Source organism: Triturus cristatus, chromosome 4_2 (assembly GCF_964204655.1).
Source record: "Triturus cristatus chromosome 4_2, aTriCri1.1, whole genome shotgun sequence".
NCBI lineage: Eukaryota > Metazoa > Chordata > Amphibia > Caudata > Salamandridae > Triturus > Triturus cristatus.
Window position 1 is genome coordinate 630,091,902 of NC_140586.1, and position 27,054 is coordinate 630,118,955.

The window sequence follows — 27,054 nt, forward strand, 5'->3', positions numbered from 1 at the left end:
AAGGGCAAAAAAAAACAAATACCATAAAAAAGCCCTACTTATAATGTGTTGTAATGGCATGTGTTGTAGTGACATGTGTTGTAATGGCTGCGTTGTAATGGCATGCGCTGTAAAGGCAGTTGCGTTGCAATGACTGCGTTGCAAATGTAGTGCGTTGTAATGGTTGTTTCCCGTTGGAAACATATGAAAAATATTGATTTCCTTGCATGGGCAATAATATTTTTCTTGTAAGTCAGGATCATCATATCTGCGTTTAATAAATCATATCCAATGTATTATCTTGCTTCAGTGAATCATTTTTTACACTTTACTCATTGTTAACAATTGCTGTAGAAGTATTTCGTAAAGGTGTGCCACTCAAAATTTGCTAAAAACTCTTGACTTTGGACCTGTTCTCGGTGTTGGCATACGTTTTAAGCTTTGCAATATTTGTGCCTACCACATTTACAATTTTGCAACATCTTATTGGTACAGCCCAGCACAGATCAGAAATTAGAATGAGTACAATTCAAAAGCGAACAACAACAAAACCCAAATAAATGTCTACCTTGTAATGGCTTTGGCACAATGTATCACTCATAAATCCACTTCTTTTATTTTCTAGGTGGATCTTTGTAACTATGTTTCCATCAATGGAGTAACAGCCCATCCTCACATCGAAAATGATGGCACTGTTTACAACATCGGCAACTGCTTCGGAAAACATTTTTCATTTGCATACAACATTGTGAAAATACCACCGCTCCAAGAAGGTCTGTTAACTAAAATATACTTTTGGCAACTGTTTATGGTTGTGATAAAACACAAATATGAAAAGTTTAATTTACGAATGAAGTTTAAGTCTCACATAAATGATTGCTCACTGCAGCATAGGAAACGAGCATTGGCAATGCTAAGCGGTTTGGGCTGTAATTTTCCTAATGGCCTCAACCAACAATTCAAAAGTTCAACTCGTTTCTTGAACAATAAATATAGACAAAATACTACCCTATGTTCCTTAGAAGTAAGAGCCACTGTCTAGTACATATTTAGTATTAATAATTGTAACGATTGTGGTGTTAATTGGCCATTAGGAAAAATACAGTGAAACATTGTTTGTCTCTAAATTTATACACTTGTAGCTTGGTGTCATAAAGGGTTTTGTTATGTGCACAGTTTTGAGACAGTTTTGACAGTATTTATAGGGGAGTTTTCCATTCTCACTGTTGCACCTGGCCCTTTTTGCAGGGTTATCCTCAAACGTTTTGCCTTCCTCCTGTGTTTTTTTCTGACTGTTTTTGTTGGCGTTACGACTCTGAGCGTTTACCACTGCTATTCCATGCTAAAGTGCATGTGCTCTCACCTTTAATCTTAGTAGGATTGGCTAACACCCGTCTGGCATATTTAATTTAATTTACCTCTAAGTCCCTTGTACAGTGGCATCCCATATACCCAGGGCCTGTAAATTGAATGAATGCTACTAGTGGGCCTGCAACACTGTTTGCGCCACCCATAAAAGTAGCCTTCCAAACCTGTCTCAGGCCTTCCACTGCAGTGCCTGTGTGCACAGTTTACTGCCATGTTGACTTGGCATTTGCATTTACTTGCCAAGCCTTAAACTCACCTTTTACTACATATAGGACACCCCTAAGGTAGACCCTAGGTACCCCTATGGGAAGAGTGCTGTGTAGGTAAAAGATAGGACATGTGCATATATTGTGTGGCATGTCCTGGTAGTGACAAACACCCTATTTCTTCTTTCACTACAGTGAGTGCTGCTCCTCTCATAGGTTAGCATTGGGAATTCACCTATATGAATGTATGTGGTAATTTCAGATCTGAAAGGAGGGGTGTTGCCATGTTTGGTATGTTTGGGAAAGTGGTGATAAATCCTGCTTACTGGTGTAGGTGGACCTTTCATTACTATTTTAGACATTTCTTTTTGTAGAAAGTGGTCATTTCTACAGGCCTATGTCTCTTTGTGCTTTGCAGCCTGACTCCAATCCATGTCTAGGGCAGAGTGAGAGCTATGCTTTGTGCATACTTTCCAGACAGCTATCACACAGGAACGGTTAAGTGTAACAGGGTTGTGTCTGCTTTCATCTGCATACTGAATGGTCTTCCTGGGCTTGGAGAGAGAAGGTGAGGCATACCTACATTTGTATAGGCTGGGCCCTGCCTACACACAAAGGGCTTGTTTACCCCCTACTGATGTCTGGAGCCAGGGCTGGGATTGAATGGGGTTGTTGTGCACTTCTAAGATTGTTTTTGACATTACCTCCACATCAAAGACATTTTGAGTATAGGTGCAGGGGCTCTGACTCCTTGATTGTAGACACTGCCTGGGACTTGTAACCTGGTGGCTCTACATGCTGCACCTTGCCAGATGGAACTGCTGTACTATCAGGAAAAACTGCCACTTTACTAACTGATTTGCTGTATTGACCTGCTGCTTGCTGTGTGCAGAAGGGACTGCCACTCTGCACTGTCCACCCTGGTTCTGTGTGCTGGCCTGATGCCTGCATTCCTGCTTAGGTGCCCCCAGTGATCTCTAAGGGCACACAGATGCTCCCTGGTTGGCTGAAACTCCAGGGTCATCAAAAGTTGCATCAGCACACCACTGCCCTGGGACTCTTGTGGCCTGTGAGTCCGTCAGCAGTGTGGATTGGTGTAGGAGCTGTGCTGGAGTGCTCTTCTTCTTGCCCCATTAATTTGGTAGCCAGCAAGAAATGAGCGCTGCACTACTACCCCTGTTGGAATTCTAGCACATGGTGAGCACTTTATTCTCCTATCCTTTTGTGGCCAAAGACTAGCACGTGGTGAGCGCTCCAGGTCTCGCTGCCCCAGCACATGTTGAGCGCTGTGCCAGTGGAGCCTGTGTTGGTAGTGCTGACGGAACCGGGCAGCTCACACTCTTCCCCATGACCCAGAAAGCAGTCCGGGGAAGATTTACTTGTTTCATTTTGGGTCCTAATTATGCCACGACAAGGTCTCCCTGCAGATTAGACCTCTGGGTTATGTCAGCCGAGAGATATTACCATAATTCCCTTAAAGCATGTTTGCTTCTTAAAGTACCGATGCTATTGGGGCACTCCACTTTCTTTGTGAACAACTAGTTCTGTGGCAACCCACATCGCCCCTACCTGACTTTCATCGCTGGAGCCAAACCAAAGTTTTGCCAACATTGTTGTCCTGCATTCTTTCCAGTTTGAGGGGCATTTTGTTTTCTTTCACAGGGTTTACGGGAGAAGCCTCGACAGAGCTCCCTGATTCGGCCTGATTTACTGTAAAACGTTTAATATGAGCGCCGTTGTCCTAGGCCCTACATTTCTTCTGAGGACGAATGTTGGCTGCTACCATGGATAGGCTTGGTCGCGTAATGCTCTTGCAATGCCTCTACTTGTGCAGGCGATATTACTGAAATGCCTGTGTTGGTTTAGGCTGTATAACTACACAGGTAGATGTACTTGATGTTGTGATCCCGCATTCAACAGAGAGATTACAAATTACCATTTTCACTGCAATAGGCATGCAGGTGCCTTGGAGCCCTTCGCTGCTTCCTTAATTACTGTATACCACCTAATTGGAGTGCATCGGGGATACTGGGTGATTTAGGTACTACAATGATATATGGTGATTCGTGTGTTTCCTCTCCCTATCTGCTGCATTTCATGCCCTGATGTTATGGTATGTCGTTCTTGCCTTGCATGTTCAGGATAACAAGTATTTCAGGATTTGCATTTGTATGTGCAGTGATGGTGTTTTCATGATGTGTGCAACATATTATCTTTATCTTTTTACACTAATTGTGATGTTTTGACAATTGTCCAATGGACAAAGTAATTATTGGTTTATGTGATTTTGGTCTATTTGTGTATGCAATACAGAAATATATTTTTATATAATACTGTGTGGAGTCTCTTTTGTGGTGTATTTTTTGTGTTACTGGTGTGAGTGTGTTGTGCAAACGCCTTACACATTGCCTCTGTGATAAGCCTTACTGCACTGCTAAGGTGACAAGGGGGTGAGCAGGGGTTATCCTGGGTGTGTAACTCCCTTACCCTGAATAGTGTGGTGGTTTCTGCCTGGCTTTGGTGCATACCCTAGCCAAACAAAAACTAAATTTCTAACACTTACCATTTCAAGAGATAGATTGTTGAATGAATATGACTTGTGAGTGACTGCCTTTTATTGTGGTTGCAATTATATGTGTATTACACAGATTGTTGATGACAAGTAATTTCTGATCTGGAAGATTAAGTTAATTAATTATCTTTTGAAAATCATTCTTCTTAATAACCACCACAACCCTACAACAGCCCTCTTTAGGAAGACCTTTAGAATTTCCACGGCAAATTGAAGCTATATAAATACCGGCCATAAGCTTGCCACAGATCTGTTCAATAAGGGTGCCATTTGCTGGCTGCGGAACTCCCCACTGCCTTTACAATGATGGACATTCCCAATAATAGTTGGCAGTTTACTATGAAATTCTGTAGGGTCACACAACTACGCCTTTCATGGGCAAACCCACAACCGCATTGATAGTCCTAAGAGACCAAGTAATTGCTGAATTGATGATATTTAAATACAATGAAACATAACGTAAGTGTGAAAGGTAGCATATAGATTCCAATGTAGGTGTGACAAGCACATAACTCAAGAGTTTTCCAAAAGCAAATCACCACCAAAAGCTGGAACATTTTAATGCCTCACCTCAAATGTTCAAGATGAGTCTGGGATGGATAGTCTCGCATCCTTTCTAACACGATGACATTACATTTTGGGGAATTGATCCATATTTCCACATTTTGGCCCTCCGAACAACTAATGCCCCGCCAAATGCTAAGTTGTGTGCACACAAACACCCACTAATTCAAATTTTAAACACAGTCTATACAATGAAGATAAATAAGAGCCAACAAGCAGTGGGAGTAGACCGAATAAAATAAAATCACATCTTCCAGGGCAAAAGAGCGCCTGCAATAAGGCAAGTATTTCATATTTGCCAATTGAAGAGATGGTGATTCAGAGATCATTCTTTACACTATTTGCTTTACCAGTTCTGACTTCTGACAACTCAGAGATGTAGATTCAGCTTTTTATGGCAGGAGCAGTGAATGTTATTTCAAGTCTTGGGAGGTGTTTCCAATTTCTCTGAATTATGCCGTTTTTGTTGCAGAGGAAAACACTGCACTGGACAGGAGCACACAAAAGGTGGTGCGTCAGGGTGAAGACCTCATATTCGTGCACAGGCCTACAATATCTCCACAAACCAGTATATTCTGTCAACACACTGACCACCACATGATGCATCCTGCACATTGTGGTTGTGTTTAGTCAGAGCAAACTGTAAAGGGTTTCATATATGAAATAAAAAACTGAAACATGGATAGGCTGGTACAGTTGTTGATGTCTAGGACATTAGGCTGGTGCTCAAAAGGCCTCCTGGATTTCCTCATTAACGTCACCTCTTAGATGCATGAACAGTCCACCTCAAGAAGTAAGGGCAAGTGAAAATAGAGATACACACACACACACACACACACACACACACACACTCCACCCGCCCCCACCTGCCTCCCTCCGAAGGCTACACAAACACGCAGACTATGATGCAAATGCATACACCTTGGGACACCAGACGAACATACACAAACATACTGCTGCATGCAGACACACATGCACAGAGAGACACTACAAAAACGCATGGAGAACCACACAGAGAAACAGTACACAGAAACATACAAAGTTACGCAAATAGACACACAGAGTGACACCAACGCATGTAGTTGCACCTCCTGCCTGAGCTGTACAATGCACTCTGAGCAGGCTCATTCAGGCTGGGCATATTCCTTTAACAGATGGCAAACTCCACAGCTGTGGGAGCTGTGTTAACAAGAGACCGGCGTTACCTGTTCTGCTGTCTTCATTAATGCATTCATCGGAATCCAAACTGTGAACTCACCCCTAGCCTAATCAACTGTGCCTGGCTAAAATGCACGTATTCCTGTAGATTGCCTCTAACATGAATGGCAGGCGAGAGAAGACAGCCGCATCTCCCTCCCACCATGGCTGAGGGGTGTTCTCACCAGACAGATGCTCGAGATGCATGGACCATCAAGGTAGGATAGGAGAGTGCGACAGAAGACAGCCGCCACCATGGTTGAGAGGCATTCTCACCAGACAAAGGCAGAGAGAGCTAGTGCACAAGTAGAGAGTACATGGGCGGAAGGGTGCCCTAAAGGATGGGATACAGGAGCAGGAAGCATAGGTGAGGTCTGAGGCAATTTATTAACATCAGCCCAGCGCTCAATTTGCACAAGAATCAGTGCAGAGTCCAGGGATTTGTGCATAATGCCACTGCCGGAGCTAGCGAAATTCAGGATGCCAAACGCTAAGGCTGCATTGTCACCAAATTAATTCACCATCTGACTCACTCTACCTGTTTATCTCTTTCAGGTTCTTGTTCATCCCGGATTTTCCCTTTTGTCACTGTTTTTCCTTCTTTCATCTAATCTCTCTTGCTTTGAATCAAAATCTGTTGAGAGAAAATAGGTGACAGTCCACAAAAACGAGGGCTGGAGGGTACTGCTACCAACCATGGCTCAGATAAAGTATTGCATCACCCTCGTCCTGATGAAACTCAATTGACTCCTGTTTCCAGCCCACACTATTTTGGTAACCAGCTACATCATTTACAAAGCCAACACGACCAGCAACTCTGCCTATTTTGCAGACAAAGTCACGACCAGCCTGCATGTTAAAAGGTGTAAGAAAGGAGAAAAAAAACAAGGCAGGCCTTTTTCCATCCAAGCACACAAAATCTGGAAAAACATTCCTGTATCTATCAGGCCACCCCAACACTGCTTCAATTTAGGAACGACTTTAAAACACACCTTATTTTAAAGAATACTGCAACAAAATGCATTAACAATCCACACAGTAGCTACCTTCCTCTTCTGTCACTGATTTACTTTATGCTTTTCTTTGACCCAGTACTGTGCTCTGCTGCATTTTGTCTAGGTTTTTGCTATAAAAATGCAACATACTTATGTACATGGAGAATTGTAGCCATTAATGACATTAATACACCTCTAGACAGACCCACAATAATCCTAAAATGGTGAAAAATATCTCACTTGCTATACAAGCTTCTTAAATCTCATCAGTGCAATTTAAGGAGCTTTTACCTAAACAAATATTATATATGATTTTGTTGTAGTTAAAAAAGTACACTTACAAGTACCATAATATGTTAGTAATCCTTCCATTGCAGATCCCAGTGATGTGTTACATAGGGGACAAGGGGATGCTGACACCCTCACCAGAGCAAACATTACATTTCAAGGACACATCTATCTCACCCTAGAGCTTCCCCATTTCGTCCAAGCCTAAGGAGTCCATCTCACCTAGAGCCCCAGAGGTTTTCCATGAAACCCCAGACTGTAAGGCTCCTCTTCACTTACGGGTAACAAAGGTCGAAGACTCCTCCATCTCACTCCACCTGCAGGGCTGCTTCCTATCATCTCAGTGCTCCTCCTTTGCCCAACTACAAGTCATCTCTGCCCCAGCTACAGAGCTCCTCAGTCTCAACCTCTGGGCTCCTCCAGTCCCATGGATCTTTTGCACACCCCCTCCCTCCCACTCCAGGACTCCTTTATCATATTCCCTATTGTGACGGCTTCACTGTATTCTACCCAGACAAGAGGCTTCTTGTAGGAGACTGGGTTACTGGTTGAGGGGTATGAAACCCTACTCAAGCAGCAACCACAATCCTTGTCAGGGTGAAACACACACAAACCTCAAATTAACCTGTGCTTAACCCTCTTGTTGATTGGCACAAAAGTAGTCAGGTTTACCTTCAAGGTAATGTGTAAAGTATTTATGCAGCACATAAACAATAATAAAGTGAAAGCCCACATCAATTTAAAAAAATAGAGTAACATTTAATAAATTATATGGGCCAAAACAACTCAAATCCAATCACTAGGACCAGAGATGTGCAAATTCAAAGATGTGAGGTAATTACAGTGCCTAAAAGTACAAAGCGGCACTCATGGTTATCTCATCATGCAAGACCGGGTGAAAGTCACAAGTGCAGGCCTGCCACGATGGGTTGGGGCCTGATACAGGGACCAGGTTAGTTCCCCCGAAAAAGTTACCTTCTAGAGTCTGGCGCAAAAAGTTCCATTTGCAATGGCGGATCCCTCAGTGAGCAGGAAGAGGGTCCCGGATGGTCATCGCTGTAGCGCAAAGAGCAGGAAAGGCGTCACGGATGGTTGCCACTGCAGTGCAAAGATCGTGTTAGGCATCGCGAACGGTCGTTGCTGGAGATTCGTGGTAGTGGTCATCATAAGCTGCTGATGCTGTAGCACGAAGTGCAGATTTCACGTTGCCAGTTGGCACTTGGGGGTCACTGTTGTGCAAAGCATCGGGTTCAACAGCGCTTCTCATTGGCAGTGGGTGGCAAGATCTTGGCACAAACTGGTGCGTTCGTAAAGAGCTCGAAACTTCAGGATTTCTCCTTTTCTTGGAGAGGGAACTCAACTGATACCACACCAAGGGTCCAGGAGCTGAGGGGCACCTCTGGCGGATCAGGAACTCACTCCAGCAGAGGCCAGCATGGCTCAGGCAGGTCCAGTTGCCAGTCCAGGCAGCAGATGAGCTGGGCAGATGCAGTGAGGTGTCTGGAGCTTATGTTGTGTAGTTCAGAACAGGAGGCCAGTCAGCTGACCCTTTGAGACACTTCAGCCTGGGACAAAGGAGGCAGGCCCAGTCATCCTTCCCAGCAAGCAGGGCAGGCCTCAAGCAGCAGGGCATCCTTCTTCTGTAGTATCCACAGGTCCAGGAGTGTCCCAATGGGTCTGAGGGTCCAGTGCCAGCTTTGAAGTTGGAGAAACTTCTAGAGGGTTCCACTCCACAGGTGCTTGGAATTTTCTACCTGCCTGACACCAACTTGACTGGGGGCACAGTAGACTGTTGTGTAACCCCTTGTGAGTGTGCTAATGGAGAGTCTTTGTGATATGCAAGTGTGGTAGGTGACAGCTCCTTCCCCCATCAAGTAAGAGATGACCCATCCTGCCAACACCTATTACCTCTTTGTCTCACTGCCCGAAAGCAATACACAAATACCAACTGCCAGCTACACCTAGTCATGTGACCCAGGATACAGGCTATTGGCATCAAATGGTTGGGACAAGAAAATGCCAACTTTCTAAAAGTGTTACAACAAACAAATGATGGACGGAATGCTGACAATGCAGACATTCTCCCCCAGTCAAGAGATCTGGGTTAAATCCATCGTTCTTTTGCCCACTACGCCACCCCAGTTCAGACATGGCCATATGCAAATCAGTCTTGACCCTGTGCCTCATGGGAACAGTCCAGCCCGAACTGCCAAGCCATGTCTTCCTTGGACCAGAATCAAGCATCCTAGGACCGGTTTCTGGCTATCAGCCGTCATCAGCCAGGATAGCTTGACTCCAGTGGCGTAGTGAGCACGGGTCCCACGTCTGGGAATACCCATCCCACTTAGGGCGAAAAGCGTTACAACAAACAAATGATGGACAGAATGCTGACAATGCAGACATTCTCCCCCAGTCAAGAGATCTGGGTTAAATCCATCGTTCTTTTGCCCACTACGCCACCCCAGTTCAGACATGGCCATATGCAAATCAGTCTTGACCCTGTGCCTCATGGGAACAGTCCAGCCCGAACTGCCAAGCCATGTCTTCCTTGGACCGGAATCAAGCATCCTAGGACCGGTTTCTGGCTATCAGCCGTCATCAGCCAGGATAGCTTGACTCCAGTGGCGTAGTGAGCACGGGTCCCACGTCTGGGAATACCCATCCCACTTAGGGTGAAAAGCGTTACAACAAACAAATGATGGACGGAATGCTGACAATGCAGACATTCTCCCCCAGTCAAGAGATCTGGGTTAAATCCATCGTTCTTTTGCCCACTACGCCACCCCAGTTCAGACATGGCCATATGCAAATCAGTCTTGACCCTGTGCCTCATGGGAACAGTCCAGCCCGAACTGCCAAGCCATGTCTTCCTTGGACCGGAATCAAGCATCCTAGGACCGGTTTCTGGCTATCAGCCTTCATCAGCCAGGATAGCTTGACTCCAGTGGCGTAGTGAGCACGGGTCCCACGTCTGGGAATACCCATCCCACTTAGGGCGAAAAGCGTTACAACAAACAAATGATGGACGGAATGCTGACAATGCAGACATTCTCCCCCAGTCAAGAGATCTGGGTTAAATCCATCGTTCTTTTGCCCACTACGCCACCCCAGTTCAGACATGGCCATAAGCATCGTCCATCATTTGTTTCTTGTAACGCTTTTCGCCCTAAGTGGGATGGGTATGCCCAGACGTGGGTCCCGTGCTCACTACGCCACTGGAGTCAAGCTATCCTGGCTGATGACGGCTGATAGCCAGAAACTGGTCCTAGGATGCTTGATTCCGGTCCAGGGAAGACATGGCTTGGCAGTTCGGGCTGGACTGTTCCCATGAGGCACAGGGTCAAGACTGATTTGCATATGGCCATGTCTGAACTGGGGTGGCGTAGTGGGCAAAAGAACGATGGATTTAACCCAGATCTCTTGACTGGGGGAGAATGTCTGCATTGTCAGTATTCCGTCCATCATTTGTTTCTTGTAACGCTTTTCGCCCTAAGTGGGATGGGTATGCCCAGACGTGGGTCCCGTGCTCACTACGCCACTGGAGTCAAGCTATCCTGGCTGATGACGGCTGATAGCCAGAAACCGGTCCTAGGATGCTTGATTCCGGGCAAGGGAAGACATGGCTTGGCAGTTCGGGCTGGACTGTTCCCATGAGGCACAGGGTCAAGACTGATTTGCATATGGCCATGTCTGAACTGGGGTGGCGTAGTGGGCAAAAGAACGATGGATTTAACCCAGATCTCTTGACTGGGGGAGAATGTCTGCATTGTCAGTATTCCGTCCATCATTTGTTTCTTGTAACGCTTTTCGCCCTAAGTGGGATGGGTATGCCCAGACGTGGGTCCCGTGCTCACTACGCCACTGGAGTTAAGCTATCCTGGCTGATGACGGCTGATAGCCAGAAACCGGTCCTAGGATGCTTGATTCCGGTCCAGGGAAGACATGGCTTGGCAGTTCGGGCTGGACTGTTCCCATGAGGCACAGGGTCAAGACTGATTTGCATATGGCCATGTCTGAACTGGGGTGGCGTAGTGGGCAAAAGAACGATGGATTTAACCCAGATCTCTTGACTGGGGGAGAATGTCTGCATTGTCAGTATTCCGTCCATCATTTGTTTCTTGTAAAACTTTCTAAAAGTGGCATTTTCTAAATTGTGACTTAAAACCAACTTTACTATTAATGAGGGCTTTACATTGTAATTCTTTAGACACCAAACTTGACCTTCCTACCTGCTTCCAAGTGAAAGTTATCTCTTATTAAATGTAATTAGGTCACTCAATGTTATCCAATGGGAGAGGTAGGCTTTGCAGTAGTGAAACATGAATTTAAGAGGGTACATAACAAATTTACCAGGACATGTAAAACTTAAAAGTACACATCCAACCTTTTAAATCCACTGCACCCTGCACTCACAGCTGTTTAAAGCCTACCCTATGGGTGCCCACTATGTATTAAAAAGGAAGGTTTAGGCCTAGCAAACGGTTTACTTTGCCAGGCTGAATGATAGTTTACAACTGCACGCACAGGCTGTCCTGGCAGGCCTGAGACATGTTCAAGGGCTACTTAGGTGGCTGGCACACTAGGCACAGTTGGTACACTAGTAGCATTTAGTTTGCAGGCCCAGTTTACTAAGGACTTACAAGTAAATTAAATGTGCCAGGTGGGTGTAAGCCAATTTTGCCATGTTCAAAGGAGAGAGCACAAGCACTTTAGCACTGGTAAGCAGTGGTAAAGTGTGCAAAGTCCTAAAAGGCAATGTAAAGTGCATAGAGTCCTAAAAGCCTGTAAAAATGGGTTCAGAAAACAGGAGGGTGAAGGGAAAAGGTTTGGGCATGCCCCTACAGAATGGGCCATGTCCAAAACTACCATTTTACAGCAGTCCCAGTGCTCCTCACCCCTCAAATTCTTAAATCCAGGACTCCATTGACAAGAGGGCTCTATCTCATAGTTTGAGTCACCATAAGCACTACTTATGGATAGTGGAAGTAAAAAGTCCAGCCAAGTGCCAGGATCGAGGTGAATGACTCTTCCTTCTGGGCTGAATGAGATTACATTTGTGTGGAGCCTGGCAGAGTCAGCAGGTGGAAAGGAGTCAAAGCTGACAATGGAACGAGTGAACCTAACTGGGCAGCTGGGAGAGAAAGCCAAATAAGAAATATGGAATTTCCTTGCAGGAGAAAGGAACGCCCTTCCCAGCTCTCTAATTTAAGTGAGCAAACCTGTTCCGCCTTTGCTCGTGTTGCGAACCATCAATGTCTGCTATTGCTGCCTGTGACTTGAAGTTACTAGACTGCTGAACCAGACCAACCCCTCTGCAAGGTCCTGGCATGCTGTCTGCATCTCAAGCCAGGGCTTGGCACAAGAGGGTTCAATTAGGATTGTTTCCTGGTCTAGTAATTGATCATTAGGGCAGGGTGTTTATGGGAGCAGCAAGCAAACTAGTCAGAATGCAGCTTTACTGCCTGCATTCATGCACATGCATGACACTGAGCAAAGTATCCACCCCTTAGATCTAATATGTGACGCTCCTTGTACTAACTGTTTGGCCAAGAGTAAAAGTCAAGTGAAGAGGTGCTAGCTGGGCTGGATGTACCAGAAGAAGGAGCACAGGTTAATACAAAGGGTAGCATTGTGGGGAGACAAGCGAATAACTGGAGAAGGATGTAAGAAGGTGGTGTTGCCTTACTTGCCTGATGCCCCCATCTTCACTAAATGCACCACAAACATTGACAGGACCAGAGCATAAGAAACAAAGGAGGCAGGATCAATGTGTGTAATGCCCAAAACCAAATGACAATGCCAGGACCCGTGCTGAGGTACAGTGAGCAGCGGCACACCACCACCCCCAGATGTATGCAGCTCTGTAGGAGAGACAACAGCACACATTATTCAAACAGCACTGACAAAACTCTTTAAGTATTGATTTTCCTCTACTGGTATTCGAGCAGCACTTACATGGATCGTGGTCTTCCTCTCCCTCGTTTCATCTCCCTTCACTTATTTTGGGTTTTCACACCAGAGGCGCATGATCCTATACTCTGGGAGAGTTTTCACCCTTGTTTAGTTCTAGTTTGTTGAAGTTGTCATTTTCTAACAAAGATAGTATGTGCCTTGAACGGTTCCAGATATGTCTACTATGATTGTAATTTTTTTTGCAGTCATTTTATTTAAATCAAAACAATTATATAGTGATTTGAGAGGAAATCCTTTGTCGGGTGTAACAGCATATCATTTGTTTACTATGCCTTTGCTTAAAAGTGCTACGATTTCTCTTGGAAGGACACCTTTCCCAACTTAAGAATTCTCTAGCCCCCTTTTAACTTGGCACACCACGTGATCTGCAGGTGCTGCTCAAGTGGGACAGCAGCACTACCATTGAAAACACCCTGGGGTATATTCTCAAGAACGTGTGATAACTACCGCAAGAGTAGCTTATCACAACTCACCACATCGCAGTCCATTGCGGGAAAATAACTCCGTGTCAACGTGGTATTCCCAAGCCGGCGGCACAATGCGATAGTCCCACGACAACGCATCAAACCAACACGTTAAAACCAACGCGACGCCGCAAAAATTTGAAACACCAACGCCAAAAAAGCTTCGATGACGCCAATCGCGATACAAAAATCAGCAAAAAACAGCCACAGGCCTGCAATCCCCACACGTCATGCGGGAAAATGCACTACAAAAGGTGAAAAAAACCACATACAAAATCCACACAACAGCGAAGCCGCAGCAAGTGCAGAGGACAACCAGAACCCCACAAGCCCCCCGGAGGACCAGCCTGGGACTTCGGGGTCAGGGAAGGCCAAGGAGAAGAAGAGTAGGAAGAAAAGGTTCAGACCGCAGGAAAACAGGATCACCATCAACTACTGTTTGTCACCTCCACTGTGTCACTGGTAACTAAAAATGGAATATGGCAGACCATCGTGGACAAGGTGAATGCAGTTGGAGTACTGAAGAGGACAATGGACGAGGTCAAGAGGCGCTGGAATGATGTCAAGCGAAAAACCAAGCAGAAGCTCGCAAACTACCGGAAGACAGCAATGCAGATTGGAGGTGGCAGTCCAGCGCCACAGGAGGAGCTGGACGAGATGGAGGAAATGGTGTCCACAGTCATCAGTGGAGAGACGGTGGCAAGGGCCCAGACACTGCTCAACAGGACCAGACACAACAGCAACAGGGTGAGTAACGACCAGGGACTGGGGCACGGGGGGAGATGGGCACAATGGCACACATGCACAAGTAAGCACAGCACATCATCAGACAAACCATGCTCCAGACCCCCAACTTGCCACCAAGATACCAATGCACCCACGAATGCCACATACCAGCACTGTATAAGCACAGAAGACAGAGGCACACCTCATGTAAGGGATGAGGGGCAGCCAACTCCGCCAAAATGCGGCACACACATCACATGCAGAGCACCACAACATTGACAACGACGTGGCAAAATCCGCAACACGTCCACAACAGAACAGGGGACACAACTGGTCCCGCTTGTGGGCAGTAACTGGCCAATCACATATGGCATTGCAGGGAAATGTGAATTGACAATGTACAAGTACAAACACACATCTGTGAAGTGGTCGAAATGTCCACTAAACCACATCACAAAGGCAGCTCCCCACAAACAGTCACAATGTACAGTGTCATTCAGTCTGCATGTAAACATTTTCAATGCGTCAACATACATATGAACACAATGTTAAACTACATCTCCCCTTCACATTGCAGAGGGAAATACAACACCTCCTGCAGAGCAGTCCCAACCTCTCTTCTCTGATGATGAAGAGGACAACCAGACCTTCGACCCCGACGCCCTCCAACAGCTCGCGGACAGCCTCCGCACCCCAGCTCCAGGAGCAGGGCAGCCCAGCTGCTATGAGGAGAAATCACCCCCACACAGTACACACAGTAGGCATCACCCACCACCTTGGCTGACTCCCAGGACCCCTACGACCAACACATGGCCTTCCAACTCCGTGTATTGGGGTGCCAGGGGAAGCTAGCCGAACAGGTGCAGGTGGGGTTCGACCACATGGCAGAAAATCTAGACGCCATATGTGGGTGTCTAAGTGCCATCAGGGACCACTCACAGTCCTTAACGGAAACTGGCAGTCCGCTCTATGCTCTCCAACGAACCATGTCCGACATCTCCAGGGTCCTGACTCAGAGGCAAGAATGACTGTCCCGTCATAGTGGCTCCCGCGAGCTCGCCCGGGAGTTGGGACTCATGCGGAGGCTCATGGAGGACAGGGAGCGTCAGCATGTGGAAACGGCGGCTGACACGGCTGCACACCCACGAGAGTTGGCTGGGTCCCTCAATGCCATAAAGACCATCCTCATGGCATTGCTGCTACAAGGCCTGGCGTGGAGGCATGTTACTCTTACCACTCCATCCACATCTCTGGCCACTGATGTGTCAGTTCCACACAGTGCCGCACACATTCCACCTCCGGCCCCTGCGGTGTCACTGCCACACAGTGCGGGAGACAGAACATCACCACCCACATGTGAGGCACCTGAAACAGCAGAGGACGAAGATGCGGATGAATCTGGCCTCGTTGTCATAAGGAAGCGGTAGCATCCATGTCCGCCATATGGCCTGTTAATGCTTGGTTCTGCCCTCAGCATCATCCCCTTCCAGTGTCCCCCGATGCATTCTGCGACACTCACCTTGGACCTCGACATGGACTGCCATATTCTGTCTGGTCACCCATGACACAGAAATCAGACTGCGGACTTCACTCCTCCACTACTGAGGAACATGTCATTCACAGAAGGACTCTGGATGGCCCGCCACAGGCCAACGCTGCAAGGTGGGCTTTGCATGGCTCTGTACTGCTCCGTATACAACACTCCATTGAATGTGTATTAAACATTCATTTTCACAACAATGTGTCATGTCCATGATCTTGCAAGTGTGGAGGCATGAATTCATGTAGGGTCATTGATTGCACCTTACATCCATGTTGCTTATGTTGTGGGATTTGGGTCACAGGGTGACACATTGCTGATTGCGTGCCGGGTGGCGCCGACACTAGAACGGGGAAACACACATTTGTTACTTCCTTGTCCAGGCCAGAATGGAAGCACGCACACAGCCCCGGGATCATTTTTCACACACCTACGCTGGAATGGCATACGCCAGGCCAGTCCACTCCGCTCACGCTCCCGGGGGGGGGGGGGGGGGGGGGACAATGCTACATGTCCCAGGTCTTCCCTGTAGGGATCTGCTGCTCACAGGTCTAGTTGTCCGCATACCACGGCCACTCCCTCATGGCTGGTTCACAACCACACCCATTCGGCACCAGCGTCACAGGACATGTGACCGTGCCAATAAAAAGGGCCTGGCGCACGTGCTGGACGCCATTTCCACTCTACAAATGGGTGTGGTGTCTCCGTGTGGGTATCCTTCATGGTGCTCCAGGCTGCATGTTCAGTTACTCGGGGGCATCTGTTGTTCTTCATGCTTGGTTATGGGCTGTGCTCCCTTGGCTGCAGCCGGTTGTCGTCCGACTTTGCACCAGATCAGAGCAGGTGTTAATTTCCTGCTGCTAACGCGCCTTATCCCATGTTTTGCGTTCTTATCACAGATCAGGCAGGTCATTGAGAATTTTGTGGAGTGGTATTGTCGCTGCTTTTTGCTCGGGAACGCCTACTCTGCATCTCATGAGCGATAGTTGCCGGGGTCATCCGTGGCGATGTTTTTGGAGGATGCTATCACGGGAAAACTGGTGCTATCGACTGTTTGCACCGGCTTCTGAATGGCGCGATGAATTTATCGCGACTGTGGCTGTGCTAAAGTGCCGTTAACTCGGCGATAGCTCCTTGAGAATATGCCCCCCAATGTAATGACGCGCATTGCACTCAGTAGTACATGAACGCTGAATACCTGATAGTCGTTTCAGAGCTGACACAGTGACGTAACAAAACTTGAGGGGGCCCCCCTGCAAAGTACAGGGAGGGTAACTCTCCGGTCTCACTTAGGAGCTATCAGGCCTGTACTGTGCTGAGGGGGTCCCCCCCTCGAGCTCACCCCCCCCCCCGTGGACTTTGTTGCGTCACGGAGCTGACATCAAATATCTTTTGACCGCTGATTATGTCACAGGGTTGGTTGGCCTTTGTCTAATCTTTAGCCAAATTCAGTGCCGTGGTCTACAGAAAGTGGAATCTGCAGAAATGAAATGCGGTGTTGTATCTGGGTTTATTTGTTGTTGCTTCTCCCTGCATGACCTCCTGAAGCCAGGGGTCGTAAGGAAGTGCTGAAGGTTGCATTTACTGCTCCTAACTTTTTTTTTTTTGTAGAGTTTTAAATAGCGCGAACTAGACCCGAAGATATTGGGTATCAGAGCGCTTTACATGAGCACCAGTTTCGTTACACAAGGACACGTTCATTTTTGTTAGACACGGGGAGATTAAGTGATTTGCCCAGAATCACAGGATATTGAGCGTCGTTGCCGAGACTCCAACCCGGTTCTCCAGCTTCGAGGTCGACTGCTCTAGCCGTAAGGCCACATCCTCTCCCTTTTGCCTTTAATTCGGTGGCCCTAAAACACATAGGTAGAGTTGTGGTATGCACATTAAACCGCCCTGTATCTCTCCTTTGTGTGCTAAAGCGAAATAGTTTTCTTTGGGTTTTGCCCCGTGGTAATTATACTTGGTAACAAAAGCTTTCTTTAGATTGGGGACTAATGCTCTCTCGTTAATTGCCCTCATGAATAGCATTCTTGGGAATGTGGGAAACTCACTTTGTCGGAGTGAGCTGTGTTCTCAGGAAAGCTTCTTTCATTTAATCCGATTGATTCCCCCACAGAAGCCTTCATTGTGTAACCAGCAGAATAAGTGGGTTCCCTTTACTTTTCTCCAAAACTGCCTTTTTTGTGAGGGCGGATACTTGTTGGTGCCATGCGACAACAAATATGTGCTTGAATGTAATAAGACATATGCTGGAGACAAGGCGGTTGGAGTGTATAGTTTCAAAGCCAAACCTGAATTTATTTTTTATTTGTATTGGGTCTGTGGTTGAACTTTGTGTAGAAAAAATTAAAAACGAAAAGAGAAAAAAACGTAAACACATGAATGAAACACAAAATGCAATTATTTTTCAAATCAGCAGTCATGATATTAAGCTCTCAAAGTGGGGAGATGACTACCACCACGTGACCCACAGTGGGGTTGGCAGAAATTACGCCTGTCACGCAGAATGTGTTTGGCAGTTTGACATGAAATTTGAACGCGATAACGTACCTTGCCTACTAAAAAGTCTAATGAGATACAGGCAGGAGTTGGGTGAGTTTTACAATCCTTACAAGAGACATTTGTTTGCTCACACCACTCTGCTGTAGGCGAAATAAGGCGCCCAAGAAATGGAAGAAAATTTAAAATTAATTTAATGCGAAATATACACATGTTGCAGTATTTTACGTGCGTAATAAAAATCCAACCCAGGCCTAGTGTTAGTGCAAATGTTGCATTTGGTCTCTGTTCGAACATCTTGCATGTCTGGGTGAATAGTTTATAATTATGTCTCCCTATTATTTTGCTTCACAGACAAAGAAGACCCTATTAACAAAGCGAAAGTCGTTGTGCAGTTCCCGTGTAGTGAACGGTTTAAGCCATCCTATGTCCACAGGTAATCATGCTTTTTCACGTTATGGCAGCAAATATATTTTAATTATCTTTTTTCAAGTGAAATGTGCTTTTTTTCAAAATGGGCATTTTAGTAAGATCTGTAAAATCAATAGTCTCTTTGCACGTAGAAATTGCAAGAGCACCATACCATATCTATTAGCACCCACCTCGTGTACGTACTTATGTACATAAAACATACAACAACCAACAGGCACCTAACATAGTGGAATCTAACAATATTTCAACTGGACTGTCCACTGATTAGCATTTCCCTTAAATCTATCAGTCTGGTCTTAATTCTTTTCTGGTAACACACATTGTATTATCAGCACCCAAATAATTAAAGAATAATTACATTTTAGTTAAATACAATATTTTACCTGTGAAACCACCAAAATCTCCTATAATCTGAGGTACCACACCACTTTATCTGGGCCGGACTTCTCCCTCTATAAGCAGCTATTGTAAGGTTTGCATGGGGAAATAGGCCTATGATAAAGAACCTTACAGCACACCCTTAGGTCTCAGCAATACTATTGTTTGCAATTCACACCATTACTTAGAGTGGGCTTTGGGCCAATCCTTGGCTGCAAGACTTTATTGTTTTTCTCGGTTGCCTTCTCTGGTTTCACTTGGATCTCACAGTGTCCTTATTGGATTCATTTTATCCTTCCACTGTAAGAGGGAACTCTTGAATTTAGCACTGAGCACTCCGTGGTAAATGTGTTCCCGTGCTCACATTTTTGCTTTATGACCTCCTCCCCCATACTCTTGTTTTGCTTTGCTCCCCACGCTTATCACCTGCTCCTCATCCCTCTTCCTGGATTCATTTATATATATATTCTTTTTTATGAGGCCTAGGTGCTGCAGAGTGCTGCCAGGCCACTCCCATTCCTTTTCTCTCCCTCACACATTCTTTTTGGTCATCTGCCGCTCCCCGGTGCTCGCCACCCTGCTCTTCATCCTGTTCCCCGAGTTAACCTTTTTCTTTTCTTTTGACGAAGACCTGGCAGTAGCAGAGTGTTGCCGGGCTGGTAGTTTCCTTTCTTGCCTTTTTTGTGCTTAACGCAATTTTCTCTTTGATGGTTGTTTTTTACCTTTTAATTTACAGATGTAACATAATCATTTTCAATGTTAGAATTGTTAAAATTTAAAATGGTGAACATGTGTCACAGCGCATGCTCATACGTCATGACGCACTAATGTCATCCATGAGCATCAACAGCCATCTTTAAATTGTTTTTCTCTAATAGAAAACCTGTTGCTAGATTGCCAGACGCGTGCGCATGCGTCAGTGTGCACACATGCGATTGGCAGCAAACATTGGCAAAGCCAGTAGCTCTGGCTTTTAGAGCCAGCCGGGAGCAATTTGGCTCTACCAATGCTTGTGAATACATATGATTTGTCTTTTATAGACCACATTGTCTATTTTATGACATTTCCCGTATCAGTTAGCCAAGAAATCCTCCACTTCACGTTATGGCAGCACACATTTGAGGGTATACACATCTGTGATATTCTTTTCTAACTCTTTCCTAGATGCCACTCTTTGACTGACAAAGTCTAGTTTTAAATGGTTCTGCTATTTGATTATGAGATTCTACATCTCTGGAAGGATTCAGGAAAAACTGCCCACCCAGAAAACTAAAAAGATTAATCTTTATAGCTAATAAGGAGAATGTGATCATCTACAGCAATTGTGTCCCAAAGCATAAGATCAGGTTAGCAAGGTGTCAGCCTATTGAGATTAGTGGGCCTTTTACCCAGTCGGCCACCTGTCAAGACCTCACTTGCCTCACCGTCAACACGACCAGTGTGAACAGAATTTTTGCTGGTCCATGTATTGCTCCTCACCAAACTGTGCTGCTCTTGCCCCCAGGATCCTTTGTTCCCAGCACTGCTGTTCCCTTGACTCCTATCTGCCCCAAACTCTTTGAACCCTGCGCTGACCCTTTTTCCTTTAAACCGAGAACTGTTCATCCTGCTCGAACCCTAATATGCTGTCCCGGGCTCTGTGCTGATGATTGCCTCCTAGACCTTGTACTGCTGTTTGCATTACTCCTCTTTGAATCCTACACATCTTCCCACAGTGGCTCCCCACCTCTCAGGACCTAATCAAATAGAATCCTGCCAACAAAAGAACATGGCACCCGTATCATTCCGTAGACGAGCGTTAACTGAATGATGCGACCAGGTCGTTGTACCTTTTTTTTGTTTTGCCACTACTAAATAACATCGCCAGAAAGCACTGGCAAAGACAGTAGGCCCCAAAGGCAAGACCTATTAGCTTATAAAGCTTGTTTTCCTCCTTGCCTGTGATCTCCTGCACTTCTTGTGTGCTGTCAATGGAATACTGATCATAATATGAAAGAATGATTGACAAAGTTTTGCTTGCGAACCGTATTTTTTTGTAAATATGTACCTTGCATGTATGTATATATGTTGGTGTTGACTGTCCCCGTTTGAGCTTTAAGAGGCGGTTTTACTTTGATAGGAGAGGACCTCCTCTGAAAGTCTGTTCGTTTGTATGCATTTCCAGTGGCCCTCTGTAGGCTCATTCACTGATCCTTCCAACCAATGTAACTTACAGAACCTGTTTGGACAATGCTCTCTTAGCTGGAAATGGATGGTAGAAATAGTAACGCAGAAGGCAGTGGCACCATCGATAGACCACTTAGGTCATTGAGAAAGCTGATGTTTTAGAATCATGATTCCGAACCAGTGTGGATACCAGCAAAGATCTGGACAGTGACTTCAACCTGGAGCCTCCCATGTTTTCCCCCCCAGCTGCAAACCATTCTGAAACTTACCGGCCTCACCAATCTTTCCATGTTTCCATCAACAGTGGTTAGTATGGGTTATACTGGCAAGACCAGTGCCAGTATTGAGAAACCTGGAGTCTTGCAGAAGCGGAGTCACACCAAAGCCTTACATCCATACTCAGAAGTGACAGGCCCTAGACCTGAACTAGAAGGAGTAGAATAGGTGTGAGTAGCAGTGACCAAACCACAGCAGTTCTATTCAAAATTCATCCTGTGCAGAAAACTAGATCATTTCCTGGCAATGGCATTCATAGGACCATGAGTCAAGTGTAGTGTTACTACCTGATTCCTGTCACCAAGGACTGCACAATTGCAGTCCTGGTCTTTGGTGCAACAACTTATTTCTTTCTTTCTTTCTAGGAGTTGTAGTCTTGGTTCACTTTAATTGAACCAACTAGAGTAACAAGCTTGAAAACAATGATTGCTTAATGGAAGGTCGAGGTCCGTCTCTGTAGTCTCTGATGACATGTGTTAGACTTGGCTTATTTTGGCGTGTTTCCCCTGTCTCTTTGCTTTCTGACCTCCCAGTTTTTGCTGGTTTAGTGTCTCTGCGCTCTTTCTCACTGCTGTTCAATGTTAAAGTGCTCCTGTTGTAAATTGTGTTATGGATTGTTATTTCCATGATTGGCATATTTAATTTACTGGTAAGTCCCTAGTACAGTGCACTAAGAGTGCCAGGGCCTGTAAATCAAATGCTACTAGTGGGCCTGCAGCACTGATTGTGCCACCCACATGAGTAGCCCGGAAAAGGTATCTCAGACCTGCCACTGCAGGGTCTGCGCACCGTTTGCAACTGCAGTGTTCAACTGGCAAGTGCACCCACTTGCCAGGCCCTAATCTTCCCTTTTCTTACATATAAGTCACCCCTAAGGTGGGCCCAAGGTACCCCTGTGGGCAGGGTGCTGTGTATGTTAAAGGTAGTACATGTACTGGTGTGGGTGACATGTCCTGGTGGTGAATTACAGTGTATTTCGTTTTTCACTACTGCAAGGCTATCTGTCCCATAGTAAAGAATGGAAGTTTCACTTATAACATCTTAAAGCATAACTTCTCATTGGGACCAGATAGGGAAATGGAGTTTAGTATGCCTGGACTCAGTGTGTACAAATACATCTTTTGAGTTTGTGGTTTGACTGTCTGGCTTTGGAGTGACAAGGGCTGGGGATGTGCATTCTCTTCAGACAGCCACTGGGGGGGGGGGGGGGGGGGGAGGTCGAGGTGTGTCCTGCCTTCCTGGATGAGTCAGGGCTGGGCCGCATTCAGAGTGGTGGGATGAGATTTCCTATGCACCTGAATAGGCCCGGTCCACCTCCTACTAGGAAGCTGGGTCAGAGAGGACCAAACTGGTTTGGACTAAGCACAAACACTCTCGGCCTGAGAGAACAAAGGCATTTTGAGTATAAATATTGGGGCCCAGACCCCAGAACTTTATAACTCTTTTGGAACCAAAAAGACTGCCAAGAAGAAGAGCTGGAGAAGCTGTGAGGAGGGACTACCACTTTGCTGTACGCTTTGCTGTGTTGGCCTGCAGTGGCTGAACTTTCTGCAACTTCTTTTTGTGAGTTTCTCCAAGGGCTTGAGTTAGACCTTGCCCCCTGTTCAAGAAGTCTCAGGAACAGCAAAGACTTCAAGTTCATCTGTTACCAGCACTGGGGACTGTGTGTTTTGTGCTGCAACATAAGAAAAATGCAAAAAGAACAAATGATGGACAGAATGCAGAACAATGTCATACATTAACCCCAGTACAGAAATCTGGGCCTAAATCCATAATTTTTTTGTTCCCCATGCCATTCCAGTCTGAACCCTGCGCCCAATGGGAACAGTTCAGCCCGAACTACCAGGCCAGGTCCTTCCTGGACTGGAAAACAAGCATCCTAGGACCTGTTTCTGGGTTTCACCCCCATCAGCCAGGATAGTTTGACTCCAGTGGCATTGAGAGCACGGTAACCCCGTCTGGGCATACCCGTCCCACTCGGTGTGACAAATGCAAAAAGAACATCCTAGGATCGGTTTCAGGGTTTCAACCATCATCAGCCAGGATAGCTTGACTCCAGTGGCCTGGAGATCATGGGACCCACATCTGGGTCTAAACTGGGGTTGCATGGTGAGCAAAAGAACAATGGATTTAACCCAGATCTATTGACTGGGGGTAAATGTTTGATTTGTTCTGCATTCCGTACATCATCCTTGTCTTTTGCAACAGAAGAAAAAGCAACCCAATGCCATCAACGACGCCGCTGCTGACTACGTGTCCTGAAGGCACCGCAGAGAGCACCGCCGCACTTTGCACCGCAATCCTGACGTCACTCAATGCCGCCACAGAGCCACTGCTTGCACCGCGACCTGTGAGCCCCGCACTCTGCACTGCCTCGCTTCACACCACTACTCTGGTATCACCGACGATGACGCTCCACACCGACATCGTCGCTGCTGCTTGCACCATGGTTCAAGAGCACCGCTCATAAGTTACATGAGGCACCGTCCTCATCCCGCACCGCAGCCTTGGCCTGCTGACGCCGACGACATCGCTTCAGCAACAACGACGACGCTGCTTGCACCGTGATCTGCCAGCACCACAATGAGCACCGCACCAATTTACACCACAGCCCTGGTCTCACGACACCGCTGGATGACTGTCACCAAGCTGCTGCCTGCACCGCAACCTGAGGGCACCGCACTCCGCACCACTGCACTTCGCACCGCAGCCCCAACGCCTGCCAAAGCCAGCGCTCCCGACTTTAACCACAAGGAGTTTGATCTGCAATGCGTGTGACTTCAAGGGCCTGACGACTCCTGCACCCACCTCCGGCTCTTCGGGGCTGCTCGCGAGGTCGCCGACGCCCTGCATTTCTAAAAGGTACTGTTTTGCGGGTCTTTCCGACACCGTAGCTGGCCCGCAATGCAGCGGTCAGCCAGAACTGTTTGGATTTGTTGTTCACAATGCCGTGATAGCCCCAGACGGAGGTATCAACTTCAAGGAACTGTAGTTTAAGTCTATTTTGATTTTTGAAGATTTCTGAAAACTGAATGTGGATTTTCATCGTTATTGGTCTTGTTTTAAATATATAAAAATACTGGCTATTTTTCTCAACTGGTGTGGTGTCCTTTTGTAGTGCTTTCACTGTATTACTGTTGGTTTTGTGCAAACGCTTTACACACTGCCTCTGAGATAAGCCTGTGTGCTTGTGCCCAGCTACCAAGGGGGTGAGCAGGGGTTATTGTAGAAGGGTATCCCTCTTTCCCTGACTACGAAGAAGGGTCCCTACTTGGACAAAGGTACCTACCTCTGTTAACTAGAGACCCCCGTTTCTCACAACATGGAACAAGGAGTACCTCGCACAGTTGCCCTAGGGCTTTCACCAAAGGCTATGATTGTCATGTCTTGGGCTTCAGATCCCTTGCAGCAGGACTGTGATGTAGTACATTTAGGTTCACTTACAGGATGGATCACACAACCATGAAGCCCCAGGGCTATTCCACTAATCCATCAGTTCCTCTAGTTAAAGCTGCAGTGACCCTGCTGACCTTTAGATGATCAGCAGCCATAAGGTGTACACACGACTGCATCTCACCTTCACAGCTCCTACAGGTCTTCCAGCTCTGGCTGATCATTAGGCAGGCAAACTGTGTGGCTTCAAAATATCAGTTGTTTTAACTAGGCCAAGCTGATAGAGCTTACCATTTCCCAGAATAAGAAAGGGCTACAGCAATTCATCATTTTGCTGTGGCATGCATTTTACTCTGCTCCCACGTAGTATTGTGAAAAGGATCGATTAACTTTTAACATTTTTAGGAAAAATGGTTGTAATTTTTAAAATTTGACTAGCTAGGATCCTCACCTAACATGGCAGTTTTGTTTTCTGGTTTAAATGGTTTAAAGACAGGACAAAGAAATAAGGATACATCTGCTGGAATGGAGACTCCAGTGAAGCATGCCATTTCACAAGGCCCTGCACATCCATGAATGGTTGAACTGTCCCCTTTCCGGTTGCGCCAATTAGCCTAAAGGAGATTATATGAGCAACAACCAAATGTACTGTTGTGCTCTGATTCTAAATCTGATTAACTTGCTCAGCTGGACACAATGCCAGGACTGAGGTAAATAAAGACCCTTGAGAAACCGGTGGTTTTATTTCTTATTACCAAGATAATGCTTGCCACCTGAGTTCAACCATACCTCAGTTATTCAATGCATACATTGTATAGTTTACAACACTCTAGCATGTCGTTACTTTGCTGCTTCTTTTCTTGGCTTATATAATGTAACACTGCTTTAGGTGAGGAACTCAGTCATTTCAAATACTCACACAGAGAAAAACAGAGGGATCTTGGAAATTGTATTGTTATAGTTTTATTGTATTGTATTTTGCATTTTTATATCGCTTTAATTCCTTTTGCAAAGGCAATAAAGAACTCCAATTGCTCCAGGCACAAATGAGAAAAAGGTGCTATCTATAGTGTTATCAATAAGCAGTGGCGTAGCTGGGGGGGGGGGGGGGGGCGGTTTCCCTTCCACCCCACTCTTCCCTGTGGCCATCGCGGGACAGAGAATGCAAGACTCGCCAGCACCCCATCCCTACCCCGCACTTACCAGCGGCTGCCGGGCGGCAAAAGCATTGACCGCCATAGGCGGAAAAAGGTCTAACTACGCCACTGTCAATAAGTATTAAAACTTGGCGAAACAATGCCTTGCGCATGAAATAGAATTTGAAAGAAGAGCAAGAAACCGCTTTAAAGACAGCCTATGCTAACTACCGTAACTTCAGGTCAGCTGTATCGGACGCAGCGGAAACTAAGTCTTTCTTGCTCTTTTGAATTTAAGGTGGTTTTCGGTGATTGGAGCATTTGGACAAGCAAAGAGCTGCACCACATACTTTAAAAAACAGCATTGGAATAGGCAATAGGTCTCGCCTTTCAGACCTTATAAGTGTTTAGCCATGCAGCACATTACCTCGTCCTGTGAAACAATAAAACATTTATTCAAATGGAGGGGGAGTTGAATGAGCATGTAACTTACTCCTATACTTTGAAGATAACCACTCTGTTACTGGATGTACGCTGCTTACGAATGCTATGGTTCCTGAGCCGTGTGAATAGGCTGAGCTCCTCCCTCCCATTCTGCCAGAATGGCCCATCAAGTCCAACCTAAGCTCCTACTATGTGTGGCTGTCTAGAGGGAATACACAAAGCCCAGCTGGCATATACCCCCAGACAAGTGATCAGAGACAGGTAACAAGCACCAACTGGCTAAAGTAAGATCTAAATGCCAACTTCGTAAAGTGGCATTTTCTGGATAGTAATTTATAATCTGACTTCTACCCTTCTAAAATGTAATAAGGCAACTCCAATGTTGTACTTTGGGAGAGAGAAACCTTGCAGTAGAATAAAACGAATTTAAGAGATTTTCACTACCAGGACATGTA

General features: G+C 46.1%; 1 protein-coding gene across 1 annotated transcript in view; it reads left to right on the top strand.

Moving 5' to 3' along the window:
• Window positions 1-27,054, top strand: part of RPE65 (retinoid isomerohydrolase RPE65) — a 186,857-nt gene that overhangs the window by 87,872 nt on the left and 71,931 nt on the right. Inside the window, exons 6-7 of the mRNA XM_085602298.1 lie at window positions 605-752; window positions 18,729-18,810. Coding sequence (XP_085458424.1) covers window positions 605-752; window positions 18,729-18,810 — 230 coding nt within the window. The remainder of the gene's footprint in view (window positions 1-604; window positions 753-18,728; window positions 18,811-27,054) is intronic.